The sequence below is a fragment of the Phyllobates terribilis genome, unplaced genomic scaffold, assembly GCF_046119375.1.
Source record: "Phyllobates terribilis strain yellow unplaced genomic scaffold, ASM4611937v1 Scaffold_11__3_contigs__length_659146591, whole genome shotgun sequence".
In the NCBI taxonomy this organism is placed as follows: domain Eukaryota; kingdom Metazoa; phylum Chordata; class Amphibia; order Anura; family Dendrobatidae; genus Phyllobates; species Phyllobates terribilis.
The window spans coordinates 40,062,769-40,085,655 of record NW_027362771.1 but is presented as its reverse complement, the minus strand read 5'-3'; the positions used below and the strand labels follow the sequence as shown (position 1 = coordinate 40,085,655).

Genomic DNA, 22,887 nt, shown 5'->3' with positions numbered 1-22,887 from the left:
GATCAATCACACTGAGACTGTCACTGCTGTTGGCACCTCTCTTATCTCTCTCCCCTATCAACTGAATATACTGTATAAACAGGTGAATCTCACAAAATTAGAATATCATCAAAAAGTGAATTCATTTCAGTTCTTCAATCCAAAAAGTGAAACTCATATATTATATAGAGTCATTACAAACAGAGTGATCTATTTCAAGTGTTTATTTCTGTTAATGCTACTGATTATGGCTTACAGACAATGAAAGCACAAAAGTCATTATCTCAGTAAATTAAAATAATTAACAAAAAACACCTGCAAAGGCTTCCTAAGCATTTAAAAAGGTCCCTTAGTCTGTTTCAGTAGGCTCCACAATCATGGGGAAGACTGTTGACTTGACAGATGTCCAGAGGGCAGTCATTAACACACTCCACAAGGTCCCAGAGTTCCACTTTTTATTTGGAAATCAAGGTCCCAGAGTCTGGAGGAAGAGTGGAGAGGCCACAATCCAACCTGCTTGAGGTCTAGTGTGAAGTTTCCACAATCAGTGATGGTTTGGGGAGCCATGTCATGTGCTGGTGTAGGTCCACTGTGTTTTATCGAGACCAAAGTCAGCGCAGCCGCCTACCAGGAAATTTTAGAGCTCTTCATGCTTCACTCTGCCAACAAGCTCTTTGGAGATGGAAATTTCATTCTCCAGCAGGACTTGGCACCTGTCCACACTGCCAAAAGTACCAATACCTGGTTTATACACAACAGATTCACTGTGCTTGATTGGCTAGAAAACTCGCCTGACCTTAACCCCATAGAGAATCTATGGGGTATTGTCAAGAGGAAGATGAGAGACACCAGACCCAACAATGCAGACGAGCTGAAGGCTGCTATCAAAGCAACCTGGGCTTCCATAACACCTCAGCAGCCACAGGCTGATCGCCTCCATGCCACACCGCATTGATGCAGAAATTGATGCAGAAGGAGCTGCGACCGAGTATTGAGAGCATTTACTAAACATACATTTCAGTAGGAGAACATTTCGGATTTTAAAAACATTTTTCAAGCTGTTGTTATAAAGAATTCTAATTTACTGAGATAATGACTTTTGTGTTTTCATTGGCTGTAGCCATAATCATCAACTTTAACAGAAATAAAGACTTGAAATAGATCACTCTGTTTGTAATGACTCTATATAATATATGAGTTTCCCTTTTTGGATTGAAAAACTGAAATAAATTAACTTTTTGATGATATTCTAATTTAGTGAGATGCACCTGTATATATTATTCACAGACTACTACACTCATCTTCCTCACTGCTGCAGTTATGCAACTATTACTGTCTGGAGTATTTGTCTAATGTTTTAGGGTTTTGACTTCCAGTCTCTATTGCTAAACCCTAAAATGGCTGCTGCATTTCCTGTTTAGGCTTTCATACAGGCAATTATAGTCCCTCATGATTGGTTGTGCTATACTATACTATGTGATAGCTGCAAGGCATTATTGGTCGCGACTAAGGTCATGTTAGCCTTCTGTGGCTGATACAGTGTTCTGCAATATGTAAAAAGGTTGGCATTTTTCGGCAATTCTCATGAATCGAATCGCAAAGCTTTCAAATTTACCTAGAACAGCGAATTTTCTAAAATTAGTCTCTAATTCAAATTGCATCTAATTAATTCATTCATCTCTATTAAATATTGAATCCCTAGTTACTCACCTGTTGTTCCACTGGTAAAACACACAATAGACAGGTCTTCAGGTGTAGGTGGCTAAAGCATGATAAAAAAAAAACATATATTGGATGGGCAGCAGGAAATCAATCAGCTGTCATGTAATAATGTTATTGGTCTACAAATCCATTCCTTTTGCCTCATACATGCTGTGCTATCTGTGTGTCTACATAGAGAGCACAGCATATGTGAGGCAAAAGGAATAGATAATGAATGCGCTGCCAGGGAAATGCCTTAGGTCCAAATGATCGTCATGTTCCAATACAGCTTTATTTGGGATCATGTGTTTTAATATCGAACTGCTCCCTTCATTAGGTCCAGTAGCATGAAGTGACAAACATCAGATTTATATACAAAAGTGCAGACCTGTGCAAATGGAGATACATACTACTTTGCTCACTACATGCGCCTATTTGTAGGCGTTCTTCACAGTGTACGCGCCTGTGAGTTGCTCCCCGCCACACCGCTTAAGCAGCACAGTTGGAGATTTTATGGCCATGAGCAGTGAATGAAATCTATTAAAGCACCACGAGGCAAGTACATAGTAAGCAACCATGTAAACATATTGATGCCTCAATGAAAGACCCAAATATGTTTTCACTTAGTCCAAAGTTTGATTCTACAACAGAAAAAGGCGTATTCTGTTAAATATGCACACTTTGGGCAAGATGAAAGGATATTTGAGTGTAATGCATATTTGATTTATAGATCAATGCATGAGAAATAATTGTAAGTCCAATGTCACATATGCATGAGGTCCTTATGTGGGGCTGCATGAGTGCTGTTGATGACGGGCAGCTATTGATGGTATCATGAATTAACAGATGCTGTGAATTCATATTAGAGAAGATGCTACCATCACTCCGCACCCTTGGTAGACGTGCACTTTTCCAAGATGACAATGATCCAAAACACACATCTAAGGTCACTATTGCATTTCTGGAGAAGAACAGGGTGAAAGTGATTCAGTCGTCAAGTATGTCTTCTGACATGAACCCATGAATACCTATGGGGAATTCTGAAAAGGCAAGTTGAGCATCACTGTTGTAATATGTCGTCAATGTTTTCATTCCATGCCTAGATCACTTGGTGCTGTCCTTAAAAATCATGGCGGGCATACAAAATACTAGATGTAGTAGTTTTTGATGTGGGGTGTTTTTATTTCAGCAACTAATTTGAATAAAACTGAAGATTATGTTATGGGTTAAAAAATGTTCTATGAAACTCAGGTCTTGTCAAAATTTTGGAAATTGTTCTTGTATTCAGTGAGATATTGATTAAAATCTTATTTTTCAAAGGGAGTGTACTTATTTATTCTGAGCACTGTAACAGATTATATATATATATATATATATATATATATATTGTAATGCAGCGCCTTACTGCATTGCTAAAATGTCCAGGGGGTGTGTTCTGGCTGACCATGTACCTCTCCTCAGGTGACTGATCACATGACTGTGACATCATCACAGGTCCTATGTGCACAGACTGATATATAAACCTTGGTAGTTTTGAAACAGGTGTGAAAGGCATGAGGCCTGATCCCTGTGTGTGGGACACCATTAGCCTGGAGAGGCTGGAAGAGAGAGGCCTGGAGAGGCCTGGTGAGGCAGGAGGCTAAATCCCTGTGTTTGGGATGCAGTAGCCCTGGAAGGCACGTGGCTTAGTGACCACGGCTGGGAAGCCTTAAAGCCACAGGTGGAAAAACGTGGCTTGTGTGCTTTAATTGACCCGGTGAAGTGAGTGCCCCCCCCAACATGATCAATACCGCTACCTTACAATTGGTTAGAGAATGTGGGCAACTGCAGCCTGGTTGCTAGGGGTAACGGCACAGGACGACGAACGTGGATGCAAGCATCTTGCTGTGGCTTGGTGGGGTCATGAAGATTAAAGCATCTGGCTGTAACTCGGCGGGGTTACGAAAATTGTCGTCGCACTCAAACCTGGTTTGTTGTGGCTTGGTGGGGCCACCAAAATTTTTCCGGGGAGAGCGGGGTGAGCAGTATGCCCAGACGGAATGGAGAAGGGGTTAAATGACTGGCTGCAAATGCTCTTCAACAAAATAGAGTATCCTGAAGAAATGCAGGAGCTGATAAAGATGGCTGTGAAGGGAGCAGCAAATGAGACTGAAGCTGTTGAGCGATTAAAGTGCCTGCAGCAGGTATTTGAAAAACAACAGCAGGTATTTGAGAAACGACAACAGGACTTGGTGCAGGAACGGCAGGAGCTGTTGGCACCTTACAGAATGGTGGCAGCGGACCATTCCTTGAGTTCTCCTGTGGCGCCAGTACTATCCCAGAGTGCCCAGGGAGGTAGTAAGAGATGTTGTGAACTGGGTCCTAAGACTGTTGCAGGGTTTTTTGTTAAAGTACCCCCTTAAGGTGTGGTTGTCCAAAAGGGGGCGGAGTCTAAAAAGGGGCGGGTTTTCAAAAGAGCGTGGAGTATAGAAAACTAAAATTTGTTACTGATTGTGGGTTGGTACGGCCTAAAAATGACAATTTGACCGTTGATAACGGGGTAGCTCCACTAGAAGGGGTTGACGTCAAGGTGGGAGGTGACTTGCTGGTCCACGACACCATGGGGAGTGACACAGACCCCACAACTGACGGTGACGCTACAAAAGTAGAAAGAGTTCAGTCAGGAGGGGCTAGATGAGGGGAGAAAGTCCCCCTCTCGTCGTCGACGTCGTAAGGGCCACAAAAAGGTTGCTCCTGTAGTCTTTACTAAAAGTGAAAATAAAGAAAATGTAATGCTGTGTGCCTTTGTTCCAAGTGTGGATCCTCCTTTAGAGACAGAAGAGGAGGTAACGTTGCCAGTAGCAACCTCCGGTACAGTACTGAGACAGAAGGATCAGGATCTGACAGCCCTGAAAGAGGAGGTGGCCAGTCATGACCAAGAGCTGGAGCCTATCAGGCAGCAGTGTCAGAGTGATGGGCAGCAAAAACTGGAGGAAAGCAGCGAGGAAATCAACAAATGGAAAGGGATGTTCCAGTTTGACAAAGCGATGTCTGAAGATGAGCTCTGCGAGATGAAAGATCATTTCTCCCTGGTACAGTTAGAGCTAATGCAGGAGAAGGAGCGGCTGGTGGACTCTCTGTACCAGCGAGACCTGGAGCTATCCACCCAGAAAGAGGCAGAAATGAGGCATGAAAAGTTCAATAGGGAACTGCAACAAACTAAGAGAGACTATGAGGATCTCCTCAAGGTTAAGGAAAAACTAGAGGATGATAAGGCGGATGCAGAGCACAGGCGCGAAGTTATTGAGACCACTCTGCAGGACACCCGTGATGTAAATGATGATCTCCGCAGAAAGACCATAGGTCTGGAAGCTCAGGTGAAGGAGCTGCAGACGTACTGTGATAATCTCCAGAGGGCAGAAACGTGCCTTAAGGAAAGAATCAGCAAGATGGAAGCTGAGCGGAAAAAGATGAAGGAGTCTATCGGAGAAGCCACAGACCAGGACCAGGAGTTGGCCACTGGACATGGGAGGTATGAAGCAAATACCTCCTCGAATAAGGTGAGCTCGGATGATTCGGTGGATGTTAGAGCCGAGATCAAGGAGCTCAAGGAGACGCTACAAGCCCATTTGAAGCAAGAAAGGTTTGAGAGACTGGCTGTTGAGAGCCGAGTGGGCGCATTGGAGACAGAGAGGTCTGAGAGAACTCTACTGTTAAAGGAGCAGTTGAAGCAGGAAGAGCTTGAGAGATGGGCTGCTGAGAGGCGAGTAGCTGAGCTAGAGGAAGAAGTTTTCGAGTTCAAAGGTCGCCTGGCAAAGTATCACTCAGTGAACGAGGCCTCCTTGGAGAAGGAAAAGGGCAAATAAGTTGCACTTACTCCTTTATACCATGAGAAGGTGGACCTGAGGAGAGCTAAGAGAGTGTTAACAGAAGATAAGTATGAAATGGAAGTGGTCAAGATGAAAAATCTTGAATTTGTAGCTGTGAGTCAGCTCAGGGGAAGCATACAGGGTGAAGAAGCTGAAAGTCAGTTGCCCCTGAAACCTGAGCCAGATGATCGTTTGGAGACCACTGGTGAGGTGAGACAGAAACCTCTCGGTACAAGTGCCTCATAGATGTACCCGAAGATTTGAGAGAAGAATGCACCAGAGAGTCAGTGCATGAAGAGTTTAAGAAGGCCTGTAAGGTGTACTCAACCTCAGAAGCTAAACAGCTGGTGGTCCTGTCCATGACCGAAGTCACAGTGAAGAGGGTGGCGATCCTAAGTGACATGCACTGGCGATGTATTCGCACGAAGCGGTTTCTCCGGTTGAAGCCGGAACAAGCTGTTAGACAACTGGAGCTTATGAGAAAAGCTCACAGTCGGCGGGAAGAAGTCATCCGGGTGCCTCATGTTCTGGTCAGAAAGCTCATTGGGAGAAATGGCCAAGCCATGCAAATGATGTTAAAGAAGTCTGGTGTGATGAAAGTAAGCAGTCCACGTGATCGTCAGGACTGGACACCAGATGAAGACGGCATGGTGTCATTCTCCGCTGTAGGAACGGAAGAAAATCTTGCATATATATGCATGCTGATGGAGTACCGAGTGACCTACCTGCGAGAGGTAGAACAGTTGAATCTTGCCAGACTGCGAGTGGAAAGACAGCATTGCCTGAGCGGCAGAAGGTGGCAGCCATCTAGAAATTGTGAGACCAGACAGAGAAAGGGCCCCCTAAATAACAGAACAGCTACAGCTGAAGTTAGGGACCTTTCAAAATGTCCTGAAGATAGTGGGCGTGGGTTTAGAGGTAGTGAGACCTCCAGTAACTCAGGTCTGAGAGGCCCATACAAACGACCCAATAGAGTACGAGACCATACGGAGTCGGACCGGACCTTAGATACAAGGGCAAGTGAGTCACACTGCTGTATTGACCGCTGGGAGCAGGGGAGGTCTGACAAGGTTACGACTGACCACTGGGAGCGGGGGAGGTCTGACAAGGTTACAACTCGGAAATGTGACTTGACGAAGTTAGTGACAATGACAGATGGTAGGTTCCTAAGGAATGGGCTAATGTTGATGACTAATGTTCCAGGGGCTGAGCAGCGCAATTGTCAAGTACATGGTCTCTGTGTGAACCGTGGGTTATAATGTGATTGTATATATTATGTGTTCAACCCCACAAGTTTGAACAGAGGGGGGGGATATGTAATGCAGCGCCTTACTGCATTGCTAAAATGTCCAGGGGGTGTGTTCTGGCTGACCATGTACCTCCCCTCAGGTGACTGATCACATGACTGTGACATCATCACAGGTCCTATGTGCACAGACTGATATATAAACCTTGGTAGTTTTGAAACAGGCATGAGGCCTGATCCCTGTGTGTGGGACACCATTAGCCTGGAGAGGCTGGAAGAGAGAGGCCTGGAGAGGCCTGGTGAGGCAAGAGGCTAAATCCCTGTGTTTGGGACGCAGTAGCCCTGGAAGGCACGTGGCTTGGAGACCACGGCTGGGAAGCCTTAAACCACAGCTGTGACAGAACAGAGCTGAGAGAAGCAGCTAAGACCCAGCAAAGGTAAAAATAGTTCTTTATATGGACATTGATGTTGTACCTTGCTGAAGTCGGTATCTAAAGCCAAGCGGGCATATCTGTCACTGGAAAGGCTCTAGGACATTACATGTGTAACATGCCTGCGAGCCACTGAGATGGACTGTGTTATAAGCAGTTTATGATGTGAAATAAACTGCTGGACTTTAGTTTACTGGAAAACGTGGCTTGTGTGCTTTAATTGACCCGGTGAAGTGAGTGCCCCCCCAACATGATCAATACCGCTACCTTACAATAGATATATATATATATATATATATATATATATATATATACACACATTGTATATTGTATGTGTATATTTATATACACATACAGTGGCCATCCTGTAATGTGAGTATCCCCTCTTTTGCTTCTTCCCCTGCCCAGGAGCTGTGGTATGATCAGACCGTGTTCTGTACACAGTCAGACACAGCCATTACACAGTACACAGCAGGGGCACATGTATAAGATAAGATTATCTCAACACAGGAACATTTTATTTAAACACATTCAATTGTGCAATTTATTATTATTCCAAGATCTATTAATTAAAATCAACTTGTGGGAAAACCCCTTTAAGTAAAGTTATTGACTGCACTCACAATTGGTGATCTTCTGTACTTGCGCCCACATTCCTAGAAAAGGAGAGATAATATTACATTTGTAGTGCCAGATATTCCAATTTGTATATTAATAATACAATCTCACTATTAATATACACTGATATTTTGTGAGTGTCTTTTTGAGTGTTTTCCCAGCATTTTCGCTTCAGAAACCGCTAGTGGTTTTGTGGTTTCTTTACTATTGAATAGAGAAAAAAAGACCCTAAAACGATAGAAAAACACTCTAAAACACCCCAGCTTTCAAAAACTATGAAGCAATTCACATGCATCGGGTTTGTTGCAGAGAGCTGATTCATTAAGAGGTGTGAGCCCCTCATCAAGATTTGACAAGAGAATCGCTGTTCTTGATGAATAGCCCCCAGTCTTTTTGCTGCGTGTTTGGAGCAGAAAATAAATATGTGCACATAGTTTTTAGAGAAGATTTGGAGGAGAAACTAGGTTTTTGTGAAGCTTTGAGTTTTTGAGAAGAATTTGGAGAGTTTCTGCTCAAAAACGTCCTAAAAAAAAAGAAAACTGAACTTTGTGTTCATATCCAAAGATTTCTGTCACCTATGTGCTGTGTGTGGTAATCTTGTGAAATTCCTGTGCAGAATCTGTGGGAATAACCACTATTTTTTTTTCTGAGACTTCTGGAATCTACGCATGAATCATGGCACAATCTTGAAGGCCTACAACTCAATATGAAAGTCAGTCTGATGGTTATGGGCCAATTCTGCAAAGTATATTGTATATCTTCTAATAGAGATTAAATTAGAGTGATTTTATGAAAGTAGTACCTCCACTTCTTGCATAGTCTGAATACGCACAGAGCAATTTTTTCCTCTTTCCACTAGCTGCTGGTCCACTGCATCCATGAGAACAACAGAATTAAGACCAGGGGTTTCTCCTTTTTCAACATTCTCTAGAAGTATTTTGGCTTTGTCTGGCTTGTCACATATTACTGTTGAGATATCCGCTGCCGAAGACACATTGATAGAGTGGTAAACAATTCAGGGGATACACAAACTTTCAATACTAAGTATGGTACTTGCCTACTTTTCAAAAAAAACAGAAGGGAGATTCAGAAAAGTGTCTAAGTGGCGCACTGTGCTTGTCAACCAAATTATTAGCATTTTTTTGCCCATTTATAAAGGACACACACCCACATCCAGAATTTATTAATTACAAATGACTTCTCTTTTCACTTCATGAATGCCAGTACCTTAAACTGATAAAGACCACACAGCAAACATAGAGTCTTCAGACCCTCAAAAAGTATATGGGCCCCCAAATCAGATGTCTTAAATATAAACACCAAATCCTCATTAATATAGACCCCTAAGGCTGCGTGCCCACTATGCGCTTTTCAAGCGTTTTTGTTGCGGAATTTCCACAGCAAAAACGCTTAAAAACACTTGGTAATACGTGCCCCATGGTCCCCAATGATAATCCGCATGTGCTGTGCACATTCTGCGGAAATTTCCGCTGCAGATTATCATTGCGGAAAAATCCGCATCATGTCCATTATTTTTGCGGATACACGGCGTAATTGCAGCCATTGACTTGCATTGAATCGCTTAATATCCGCATGACTACATGTGCACATGCGGATATTAAGCGATTCAATGTGCGGATGGTACCCGGGTCTGGAGAAGAGGAGACTCTCCTCCAGACCCAGGTACCATAGTTCCTGTTAAAAAAAAGAATTTTAAATAAAAAATAAACATTATACTTACCTTCTGATGGCCCCCGGTCTCCTGCACGGTGCGTCCTGGCTCCCCGGCAGCTCGCGATGGTGTAAAACAACCTTCCATTACGTCATTTAGTCATGCGACAGGTCACGCGACCGCTGACGTCGGCGGTCGCGTGACCTGTCACATGACTAAATGACGTCATGGAAGGTCCTTTTACACCACAGCGAGCCGCCCAAGACAGACACCGGACGCACCAAAGAGAAGACCGGGGGCCATCGGAAGGTAAATATAATGTTTTTTTTTTTATTTTTTACCATTTTTATTCTTCTTTTAACTATTAACTTGGTCACACTATAGGTTGCATAGATTTATATAGTGTGACCAAGTTGTGAACTACTTTTCCAAGTGATGCTAAAATCGCTTGGAAAAGAACTTGAAAACCCGCATGCAGAAATGCATGCAAAAATGCTTGACAAACGCTTCTACCTGGCGGGAAAAACGCATGTAAAATCCGCATGCGTTTTTCCTGCCAGGGAGATGAGGAAAAAATCCGGAGCATTTCTGCTTCGTGGGCACTAGGCCTAAATAGCACAGCCCTTAAAGGAAATCTGTTACCAGATTCTGCCACCTAATGTGAGAGCAGCATACTGCAGAGAAACCTAGCCGTCCTCGTTCCAGAACCCCTCTTCACTCCGGGGTGCCAAAACAGACCCAAACTCATGCCGATGCCAGGGTCAGGACACTGTTTGCACCAGCACCCAGAAGTGAAAAAGTGTGCAGGAACAGTGTGATGTGAGGGTCATTAACCCTCTCCTGAGGTCATCAGTTTTGTTTTTTGCGCTTTCGCTGTTTTTTTCCCTTCTTCCAACAGTAATAACATTTTATTTTTCCATTCACAAAGCAGTATGAGGAATGCTAATTTGTAATTTTGAATGACACCCTTCATTTTATCATATAATGTACTGGAAAAAAAAAATGAAACTCCAAGTGCAGTAATATGGCGAAAAAAATGTAGTTACGCTATTGTTTTGTTTTGACGCATTCACTGTGTGGTAAAAATGACCTGCCAACATGATTCTTCAGGTCAGTACAATTCTAGCAATAGCATTTTCTGAAAATTACAGCTTGTTTTAATGTGACAAAGTGACATTTTTATTGATTTTTTTTATACTTTTTTGCGAAATATAGAATGTTACTATAATTTTTTACTGCATTTTTTGTGGGACTTACAGAGACAAAAAACTATGAATTAACACATGTGGAACTATATACTTAACAAAAAAGTGTGAAACAACTGAAAATATGTCTTATATTCTAGGTTCTTCAAAGTAGCCACCTTTTGCTTTGATGACTGCTTTGCACACTCTTGGCATTCTCTTGATGAGCTTCAAGAGGTAGTCACCGGAAATGGTCTTCCAACAATCTTGAAGGAGTTCCCAGAGATGCTTAGCACTTGTTGGCCCTTTTGCCTTCACTCTGCGGTCCAGCTCACCCCAAACCATCTTGATTGGGTTCAGGTCTGGTGACTGTGGAGGTCAGGTCACCTGGCGTAGCACCCATCACTCTCCTTCTTGGACAAATAGCCCTTACACAGCCTGGAGGTGTGTTTGGTGTCATTGTCCTGTTGAAAAATAAATGATGGTCCAACTAAACGCAAACCGGATGGAATAGCATGCCGCTGCAAGATGCTGTGGTAGCCATGCTGGTTCAGTATGCCTTCAATTTTGAATAAATTCCCAACAGTGTCACCAGCAAAGCACCCCCACACCATCACACCTCCTCCTCCATGCTTCACGGTGGGAACCAGGCATGTAGAGTCCATCCGTTCATCTTTTCTGCGTCGCACAAAGACATGGTGGTTGGAACCAAAGATCTCAAATTTGGACTCATCAGACCAAAACACAGATTTCCACTGGTCTAATGTCCATTCCTTGTGTTCTTTAGCCCAAATAAGTCTCTTCTGCTTGTTGCTTGTCCTTAGCAGTGGTTTCCTAGCAGCTATTTTACCATAAAGGCCTGCTGCACAAAGTCTCCTCTTAACAGTTGTTGAAGAGATGTGTCGGCTGCTAGAACTCTGTGTGGCATTGACCTGGTCTCTAATCTGAGCTGCAGTTAACCTGCGATTTCTGAGGCTGGCGACTCGGATAAACTTATCCTCAGAAGCAGAGGTGACTCTTGGTCTTCCTTTCCTGGGGCGGTCCTCACGTGAGCCAGTTTCTTTGTAGCGCTTGATGGTTTTTGCAACTGCACTTGGGGACACATTCAAAGTTTTCCCAATTTTTCGCACTGACTGACCTTCATTTCTTAAAGTAATGATGGCCACTCGTTTTTCTTTACTTAGCTTTTTTCTTGCCATAATACAAATTCTAACAGTCTATTCAGTAGGACTATCAGCTGTGTATCCACCAGACTTCTGCACAACACAACTGATGGTCCCAACCCCATTTATAAGGCAAGAAATCCCACTTATTAAACCTGACAGGGCACACCTGTGAAGTGAAAACCAGTTCCGGTGACTACCTCTTGAAGCTCATCAAGAGAATGCCAAGAGTGTGCAAAGCAGTCATCAAAGCAAAAGGTGGCTACTTTGAAGAACCTAGAATATGACATATTTTCAGTTGTTTCACACTTTTTTGTTAAGTATATAATTCCACATGTGTTAATTCATAGTTTTGATGCCTTCAGTATGAATGTACAATGTTCATAGTCATGAAAATGCAGAAAAATCTTTAAATGAGAAGGTGTGTCCAAACTTTTAGTCTGTACTGTATATATACTGCCGCTGACTGTGGCATTTAAAAGGTTAACAGCAGCAACTGGAGCCTAGCTCCGATCACTGCTGTTATATGTCGTTTCCAGCTGTGCAACACAGCCAGCATTGGCCAGGTATCTCAGTTCTATACATCAGTATCAATGAGTGATGTACATGTACATCATATGTCGGGATAAAGAGAACCTATCACCAGAAAAAACTCTATTAACCTGCAGATATGGAGTTAATCTGCAGATTAATAGCGTTACTAACCTACCTAGTGCCCATAATTAGCCGAATGCTATGGGGAAAAAAATAACTTTATGCTCCCCTGGCAGTGTTGCGGTTTCAGTCACGGGGATGGCGACGACACTGGCTCAGTCACTGCTCTGAGAATACAGAGCAGCGGCTATAACCGCACCACCGGTCCTGACTGACAGCAGAGCCCCAATGCAGAGGGAGTGTCAGTCAGGGCCTGGAGCGCGGTTACTCCCGCCGCTCTGTATTCTCAGAGTAGTGACTAAACCCGTATGACTGAAACCCAAATGCTGCCGGGGGAATAAAGTTAATATTCTCCTTCCTCAGCTAAGTGCGGGCGCCGGGCAGGTTAGTTTCGCTATTAACCTGCAGATTAACCCCATATCTGCAAGTTAATAGCGTTTTTTCTGGTGACAAATTTCCTTTAAGAAACAAAATGCAGCATGCAGGAGATGTCATCAGGCCTCATACATACTTTTTTGTATACAAGAATAACAGACTGATTTTCAATAGTGGTATACATGTACTCCCCATTTTTTTACAGTTTCTTTAAAATCCTATTGATTTGAATGGGCGAGTTAGATCAGTGACTCATATAAAAATAGATATGTCTGTGTTTTGTTTTTTACCCTTAGTTCGTAATGCAAAATGGATGTCTGAATGAGCCTTTATTAGGACTCTCCCAGACATATTATACTAGTCCACAAATATGCCAGTATAAATTTGGTGGGTATCACCTGAACGCATTATACTCACATATTGAACTTCTATGTTATTTATTATTAACTAAAGACAAGTTCACATATCATGCTTTCCTAAAGAAAACATATAAATCATAAAGAAACAATAGTTTTGGAAACCTGCCTTAAAGGGGAAGTCCCACAGACGGACTCTATCTTGCTTAGCAACAGTCCCCTGGCAAGGAAACAAGACTGCTGGATTACCCTCTTCTCTAGAGACCAGTGATATCACTTGCTATATTGCAGTATGGCGGCTTGTGTATACTAATGTGAACAGTGGGGATTATGAGTCTCCTTGGTAGTGTTGTTTTCTTTATCAGACTGCTTCATAATTGAGGCTAAATCACTGGTGGCAGATTTGTTAGAGGTTTTGATGAGGATTTAAATGGGTTAAACATTTCCACAATTGGAGGTGGTTTGAAATAATGTCGCTGTGCAGAGATAAACTGATGATGGTGCCCCTGCTGTATGCCGCGTAAGGGTGCGTTCCCATGTTCAGGATTTGCTGCGGTTTTGACACTATGTATTTATTTCTAGAAATCCCATGTCTATGTGCACCTGCGGATAACCCGCAGAAACTGATATGTGACAAGTCTATCAGATCCGCAACATGTCAATTTCTCTTGCTATGTGGATTTTCCCCATAGACTTGCATCAATGAGGAAAATTCGCATGTGTAAAAAAAAAAATGCATGTCTGCTAATTTGCATATTTAATGCAAAAGTCTGCAATGTCGGGGCCGCAGAAGGTCCTGAACATGGGAACGTACCCTTAGGCTGCGTGCCCACTATGCGTTTTTCAAGAGTTTGTGCCGCAGAATTTCCCCAGCGAAAACGCTTAAAAAGCCCTTGGTAATACATGCCCCATGGTCCCCTATGATAATCCTCATGTGCTGTGCACATGCTGCGGAAATTTCCGCTGCGGATTATCATTGCGGAAAAATACGCAGCATGTCCATTAATTTTGCAGACACGCAGCGTAATTGCCGCCATTGACTTAGATTGAAATGCTTAATATCCGTGTCAGCACATTTGCACATGTGGATATTAAGCGATTTAATGTGCGGATGGTACCCGGGTCTGGAGAAGAGGAGACTCTCATCCAGACCCAGGTACCATAGAACCTGTTAAAAAAAGAATTTAAAATAAAAAGTAAAGATTATACTTACCTTCCGATGTCCCCCGGTCTCCTCAGCGATGCGTCCGGTCTGTTGTACAGCTTGCGGTGGTGTGAGGACCTGCCATGACATCATTGAGTCATGTGACAGGTCAGGCGACCGCTGACGGCGGCGGTCGCTTGATCTGTCACATGACTCAATGACGTCACGGCAGGTCCTTCACACCACCACGACCCATACAACAGACCGGACGCAGCGGAGAAAACACCGGGGGCCATCAGAAGGTAAGTATAATCTTTATTTTTTACCATTCTTATTCTTTTCTTTTAACTATTACTTGGTCACACTATATACAGTTATATGAAAAAGTTTGGGCACCCCTATTAATCTTAAGCTTAATGTTTTATAAAAATTGGTGTTTTTGCAACAGCTATTTCAGTTTGATATATGTAATAACTGTTGGACACAGTAATGTTTCTGCCTTGAAATGAGGTTTATTGTACTAACAGAAAATGTGCAATATGCATTCAAACAAAATTTGACAGGTGCATAAGTATGGGCACCCTTATCATTTTCTTGTTTTAAATACTCCTACCTACTTTTTACTGACTTAATAAAGCACTTTTTTTGGTTTTGTAACCTCATTGAGCTTTGAACTTCATAGCCAGGTGTATGCAATCATGAGAAAAGCTACTTAAAGTGGCCACTTGCAAGTTGTTCTCCTGTTTGAATCTCCTCTGAAGAGTGGCATCATGGGCTCCTCAAAACAACTGTCAAATGATCTGAAAACAAAGATTATTCAACATAGTTGTTCAGGGGAAGGATACAAAAAGCTGTCTCAGAGATTTTCACCTGTCTGTTTCCACTGTGAGGAACATAGTAAGGAAATGGAAGAACACAGGAACAGTTCTTGTTAAGGCCAGAAGTGGCAGGCCAAGAAAAACATCAGAAAGGCAGATAAGAAGAATGGTGAGATCAGTCAAGGACAATCCTCAGACCACCTCCAGAGAGCTGCAGCATCAACTTGCTGCAGATGGTGTCACTGTGCATCGGTCAACTATACAACGCACTTTGCACAAGGAGAAGCTGTATGGGAGAGTGATGTGTGGCGCCCCGAGGGCTCGGCCGCTACAGGGGTATTGCACCTCTGCCAGAGGTGTGGTATTCCAATCCCGGGTAAGGATGGAGTATGGACCAGGGCTCAGTTAGCTGCATACAGCACACACACACCATTTCCGAGGGACAGCTCAACGGTGCTCCCACTAGACAGAAGTGCAGGCACGACCGACTATGTCCCTGTCTGGAGTGGTGAGGGGGGTGGAACACCCAGTGCTGTAGGGGCAGATAGGGGTTGGTTCCTGAGCGTAGGTAGGAGCCCATTGGTTGCTGGTCACCTGGGCTCATGTTTCTAGAGGGAGGTATAAAAGGTGGGCACCATCTTAGTTCTGGGTCAGTTCAAGCAGGAGGAGAAGAGAGAGGAGTTCGGCCAGAGAGGGCTGACAGGGAGCTGTGGCTCAGTCTGGGCCCAGCTCCATGAGGCAGGCCTGAGGAGAGGGCCAGGAACAGAAAGGAACAAGAACAGAAAGGAACAGAAACAGAAAGGAACAGCAAAGAAAGAGAGGAAGAAACAGAAGGGCTCAGGAACAAGAAGGTGGAAGGGACCCTAAGAACCCACGAGAATCCAGGGTGCAGGGTCAGGCAGATTAAGGGTACCGGATCCCAAGTTGGTGGAGAAGAAACAACCCTAAGCCAAAGACCGGAGGTCGTGATCATTTATTGGTGCGACACCTCATCAAACCTGCTAGGAAGGCACCATATAGGACAGCGGAGGACGGGGCCCACGTTTAACCGCACAAGTCCGCAGTAGCTGGACAAAAGTGGGTCACTGGTGAGGCAGGCCAGAGAAAGGACAAAAGGGGGTCTTGAGCCATACTCCTGAGCTGTCTGGGAGTTGACCGAGCCCCTCACCTGGTGGACACAGCACGGCTCGGGCAGTCATTCCCTGCAGAAGTGACTTGGATATTAACCGTGAGTAAAGACCCTGGACTGTAGTACGTTGTGAGTCAGCTTTGGCGTAGTCGGCAGGATTTCGTGCGCGCTAACAACGGGTACTGCGCGCCTGAACAGAGACTGTTTCATTGTACTAAAGATGGCGCCCGCCCCAGAAGAACGAGCGCCATAATGTGCGCGCCAAAAGACCACAGGAGGCCGCCTCCCATCGTGGGCCGGGTCCCAGAATAGCGCCAAAGAGGAAGCCCGCCCCCAACAACCATGAGCACGGCGGTAGAAATGTCCGTCAACGTGGGGGGGCTGCCCCTGAGAGTGATTGCCAGCAGAATGCCCCAGGACCACCCCCCATGGGGGCGGAAAGAGAAGAAAACTGCGGGGCAGGGGGTGGTCTGGATCAGTCTGGCCAGGCCGCACCCGGAGATGGAAAAAGGAACCAGCTCCAGCACTTTAGCAAGGGGCTTGCTGCAAGCCACACCACCATGCAGCCTCACAGAGCTGCTAGCCCATCTCCCCAAGGAGGACCCCGAGTATGCGTGGGCGGCACTGGAGGAGCTGGACCGGAGGATGGTCCGGGCGCAGCAGGACGTGATCGCCGGATGGAAAGAAGAAGTGGCTCGGCGGGCTGTGACCCTGCAGCAGAAGGCGCGTCGACGTCCAGCAGCACACCAGCCACCAAGGGCAGTGAAGATAGAGCGGAGGCCGAAGACGACGCCGCGGAGGAGGCCGCGACGGCAGAGGCAGGTAACGGAGACGCCCCTACCCCGAACCCTGGGGCCGCCGACCTGCCCCTGCACCCTGTTGCGGAGCCCAACGCACCTGGACTCGCCGTCGACACCATGCCGCCACCGCCATCAACCGGCCCCCAGGCCGTCGACGCTGCCAGTGAGCCCCGCCCCACGTCGTGCCCTCTGACCCCGGGCGTGCTCAGTAAACCACCACCGCAGGCACCGGCCGCAAGGCCTAGCGCCCCCGGGCGCCGCTGCCCCGACGGAACCCCCTGCACCTGCTGTACCACCCCTGGGAGCAACTAGGAAACGACCAGCGCGGGCCTGGTCGCAAGGTCACGTGCCCCCGTGCGCCGCCAACCCGCTCGCGCCCCCTGCCTCTGCAGTACCACCACTGGGCGCAGATCTCTTCGCCCAACATACCAGTCCGGATGGGCTTCCTTTCATCTGGCCCCCCGAGGATGTCAACCCCCGCTTTCGGAGGAGCCCGCCCGCGGAGGTTGGAGTACCATCTTAGCCCCTCATCCCTGCTCCGGCGCCTCAGGAAACCCCCCAGCTACCGTTGGAGGACGCCCAGTTTGATTGGGACCCCACTGGGGAGGACCTAATGGGGTTCACAAAGGAAACGCGGGCAGACGCAGCCGAACGGCGGGAGGCCTGCCGCCAACAGCTGGAGATGTTTGAGAGGGAGCAGCGAGAGCGGCGCGTGAAACAAGAGAAGCTGCAGGTCTGGAGCGCGGAGCAGAAAATGAAGGCCCGGCGAGATCCCCGAACTGCCCGCAGTCCCCGAGTCACCGGAACTGTTGTGAAGTTCCAGATGGAGGCCAGAGAAAGGACAAAAAGGGGTCTTGAGCCATACTCCTGAGCTGTCTGGGAGTTGACCGAGCCCCTCACCTGGTGGACGCAGCACGGCTCGGGCAGTCATTCCCTGCAGAAGTGACTTGGATATTAACCGTGAGTAAAGACCCTGGACTGTAGTACGTTGTCTGTGTGCTTTTTCGCTCCTCCGGCATTACCGGTACTGGGACTCTCACCACCATCACTCCCACCATCCACTACACTGCCCTGGGGCCGCATTCTTCCCGTGGGGAGTCACACCATCCCAGCTGCGTACATCATCGGCCCCAGCGGTCTGCCCTGCAGCGGCGGTTCCTAATAACCGCAATCCACGGGTGGCGTAGTCGGACATCTCTTAAAACATCTAAAAGACTGCCACTGGTCTGACCACCCTGAGCCATGGGACCGGGTCGCCACTACTACCCCCATCGTCTCCCTATCGCCCGGTTCCGAGTGCCCCACGGCCCAGGGGGCGAGTCAGATGCAAAATAAGCCGTTTCTGCAAGCACGCCACAAACAGAGTCGGCTGAGGTATGCAAAAGCACATTTGGAGAAGCCAATTTCTTTTTGGATGAAGGTCCTGTGGACTAATGAAACCAAGATTGAGTTGTTTGGTCATACAAAAAGGCGTTATGCATGGCGGCAAAAAACACAGCATTCCAAGAAAAACACTTGCTGCCCACAGTAAAATTTGGTGGAGGTTCCATCATGCTTTGGGGCTGTGTGGCCAATGCCGGCACCGGGAATCTTGTTAAAGTTGAGGGACACATGGATTCCACTCAGTATTAGTAGATTCTTGACAATAATGTTCAAGAATCAGTGACAAAGTTGAAGTTACACAGGGGATGGATCTTTCAGCAAGACAATGATCCAAAACACAGCTCCAAATCTACTCAGGCATTCATGCAGAGGAACAATTACAATGTTCTGGAATGGCCATCCCAGTCCTGAGTATCATTGAACATCTGTGGGATCATTTGAAGGGGCTGTCCATGCTCGGCGACCATCAAACTTAACTGAACTGGAATTGTTTTGTAAAGAGGAATGGTCAAAAATACCTTCATCCAGGATCCAGGAAATCATTAAAAGCTACAGGAAGTGACTAGAGGCTGTTATTTTTGCAAAAGGAGGATCTACTAAATATTAATGTCACTTTTCTGGTGAGGTGCCCATACTTATGCACCTGTCAAATTTTGTTTGAATGCAGATTGCACATTTTCTGTTAGTACAATAAACCTCATTTCAAGGCAGAAACATTACTGTGTCCAACAGTTATTACATATATCAAACTGACATAGCTGGTGCAAAAACACCAATTTTTATAAAACAATGAGCTTAAGTTTAATAGGGGTGCCCAAACTTTTTCATATAATTGTAAATCCATGCCGGTTGCATGGATTTATATAGTGTGAACAAGTTGTCAAGCACTTTTCCAAGTGATGCTAAAATCGCTTGGAAAAGCGCTTGATAACCTGCATGAAGAAATGCATGCAAAAACGCTTGACAAACTCTTCTACCTGGCAGGAAAAATGCATGTAAAATCCACATGCGTTTTTCCTGCCAGGGAGAAGCGGAAAAAATATGCAGCATTTCTGCATCGTGGGCACATAGCCTTAGGCCATGTAGAGGAGCTTTAGCTGTTGATCGGCATGTGCTGCTTATTTTGAACCTACAGAAAGAGGGAGGAAAAATAAGTGAATATTCTCTACTGAGTGTAATTCTATACTTCTGACATTACTCCTCTCAGCCTCTTCCTTTCATCTAAGTAAGGATGGTATGTACTATAGCAGAGGACCATTGAGCTCACCTCAATAAATCACAACAGCACAGTACAACAAGCTCATTAGCCAGATAGATACGCTGTTTTTTCAGTTTACATGTTCAACCACTAAGCTCTCCTACAGCACTGGTGTGATTTATTGAGGCAAGTTCAAAGGTCCTTTACTATAACACATACCATCACTACATAAATAAACATCATAAATATGAAGTAGCCTCTGCCAGGGCTGTCAGTTGAGAATATTCATATATCCTCCCTTCTTCTTCTGTTGGCTTAATCCAAGCAGCCAAAGGGCACAAGTCTTACACAGGATTCAGCAGGGGCACTATTATAAGTTCATCTCTTGTAGGAAATCCAGGTAGGCTAGGGTTAAATCCTAGCATTACAGGTCCAGATTAGGATCACCTGGACAGCTATGACTAGAACCAGGCCATGTGTTCACTAGTCAGTCAGCTGGAGGAAGCCAAGCAGATTGGGCTGTGTTGGAGCTGGAGAGAGACAAGCCAGAATCTCTCTCCAAGAAGAGACTGCATATGCCTTGTGCACCAAACTGCAACTGGTTGCTATCACTGATAGATGTTTGTGTGACCGAACTGAGACTAGCTCAGCCGTGTATGAGTAGCCAGAGTCTATTTTGTTTAGTTAACGCCTGCACAAGGCTAGGGATTTTATGTTTATTGTTTTGTTTTCGGTATTGTACAAACAGTGGAAATAAACTTTATGCCGTTTTTATATAAAAACCCTGTGGCTTCATGCTAATTAATGGCTGACTATTTGTGGGGGTAATGTTTTCCCTAGACTGATCAATCATCTCACTAATCATGTTATCAGACCCCTATGGATAGCAATAAATACATGGTGGCTATTTGGGGGTGCTTAGAGAGGCTGGCAGGTTCCCTTTTAAAGGGTTTGTGTGATTTTAAAACCAACAAAAATAAAACAGTTCGCCAAAAGCAGATAAGGGAAACAATGAAATGTAGTGTATATCTACTGCTGCTAACCCCCCTCACTTCAGTGCCTTTGTTCTGGTGAACTGGAGTTGGTGATGTCCCCTTCTTCACCTACCTGATGACTGAAACTAGTGTCTAGCTGTACCAGTTAGGTAACTGAAGAGGAATATCATCTGACAACCCCATTAAGGTACCCATACATGTTAGACTTATGCCAGTCAAACCCACCAATTTCGGGAACCGATGGAGGCCTCCTCGCCTTCCTCCAACATCGGATGTTGGTGAAAAGAAGAATCGGCCATGCAGAATTTCAATGTCCAATCCTTTTGTTCTTAGGTTACTCATTTTTCCCAATAAAACTTACGTGGGTAGGACTTTGTTACTAGTAGCTGTCAGAGGACAAGTTCGGCTGACTACCATTGACTACCATGTTTGGCTTTAATTTTGTATGTGTGTTTTAAGGGCATGTTCCTTTCTAAACGACAAAATGCCCTATCCCTTGTGTTTTTACATGCAGTACTTTGATGCAGATGACAATAGAATCAGTGCTTGAAATAACTTTTACAATGGCTTCTTTAAAGAACAAAAATATTTCAGTAGTGAAGTTGAGGCCAAGTGTAAAATACTCAATCTTCCCTATGAATAAAATGAGATCAGCCCAGTCTAGATTCAGGGATAAATTATCCACCACCACCGACACTTATTTACTAAGGTCAGCTGTAAAGCTAAAACATAGCAATCACTATTTATGTCTTCTGATCTAAAATACCCATCCTTTACAGGAGAATTTATCTTACCTGTGTTTATGATATAGCGGATAGCGCCATGACCCAGAGTGTCATATAATGGGATTACCACCATAGAGTATGTGTAACAGGCAAGCTCAGAAATGATCCACTGGAAAGACAGAGACATCACACTGAAGCCCAGGCTGTAACAGGACATGTAGTAGAGGATACGGAGAAATATAGGCGGAATTACCTCTGGACGATTCTGTGCAAAGACCCCAATGAACTGATCTGATGAGGGCTTACATCCCTGGTATAGCAATCCGGACCCTAAAAACTCTGCTCTGTCTGATACCTGGAAACAATTCAAATGCCTCTTTATCATTAATACGGATATTAGAATGTTTTCCATTACAAATGGAAGCTGATATGTCGTTTTATGAAATGATAAGACTTCATTGTATGAATAGTCAGGAGTGAAAAGACTCAGGATGATGCAAAGGTTTTCAAGGTTTTACATCTTTTTCTTGTATTACATCGTGCTGATTTACTTTGCTTATAGACGCGGTGTAAATTGCAGCATATTTCAGTGTGACACATTCTTACAGAAACATGTCCTGCTGTACAATACCCATTCACTCCTACCATCGTACTCCTGTATTGCATATGGCTGTCTACTCTGCGACATGTACACTAGTACACCCCATGCCTCATTTACAACGTGTTATTCCTCATCTCATGTTTAATGCTGAAATCACTGCCAACTTGTTCTGCAAACTCACACTGGAAACATATTGGATACAAAGGGATCTGGTGTGTCCTGGGTACAGTAATTGGAGAGACTTATGTGCTGTAACATGACTAATTCTAGAAGATAGCAGCTGAACATCTGCAGGCGATGGTAGCACAATTTAACCCCTTAGCTGACAAGCAGGAGAACACTGAAGGTGCTTTTTTTGTTCTCTTGTTATACTGGGGAGAACTACAGGTGCATCTCACTAAATTAGAATATCATCAAAAAGTCATTACAAACAGAGTGATCTATTTCAAGTGTTTATTTCTGTTAATGTTGATTATTATGGCTTACAGACAATGAAAACACAAAAGTCATTATCTCAGTAAATTAGAATACTTTATAACAACAGCTTGAAAAATGTTTTTAAAATCCGAAATGTTTCCCTACTGAAATGTCTGTTCAGTAAATGCACTCAATACTTGGTCGGCGCTCCTTTTGCATCAATTACTGCATCAATGCGGCGTGGCATGGAGGCGATCAGCCTGTGGCACTGCTGAGGTATTATGGAAGCCCAGGTTGCTTTGATAGCAGCCTTCAGCTCGTCTGCATTGTTGGGTCTGGTGTCTCATCTTCCTCTTGACAATACCCCATAGATTCTCTATGGGGTTAAGGTTAGGTGAGTTTGCTGGCCAATCAAGCACAGTGATACTGTGGTTTGTAAACCAGGGATTG

The 22,887-nt window shown here is 44.9% G+C and overlaps 1 protein-coding gene across 4 annotated transcripts in view; it reads right to left on the bottom strand.

The window, feature by feature from the left end:
* ACSL6 (acyl-CoA synthetase long chain family member 6) overlaps window positions 1-22,887 on the bottom strand; it is a 274,382-nt gene that overhangs the window by 91,118 nt on the left and 160,377 nt on the right. For all 4 annotated transcript variants that reach the window (XM_073651213.1, XM_073651215.1, XM_073651212.1 and 1 more), the window contains 5 exons: window positions 21,673-21,774; window positions 21,489-21,588; window positions 8,626-8,804; window positions 7,829-7,861; window positions 1,690-1,741 (listed from right to left, as the gene is read on the bottom strand). In XM_073651213.1, the coding sequence (XP_073507314.1) occupies window positions 1,690-1,741; window positions 7,829-7,861; window positions 8,626-8,804; window positions 21,489-21,588; window positions 21,673-21,774 (466 nt within the window). The remainder of the gene's footprint in view (window positions 1-1,689; window positions 1,742-7,828; window positions 7,862-8,625; window positions 8,805-21,488; window positions 21,589-21,672; window positions 21,775-22,887) is intronic.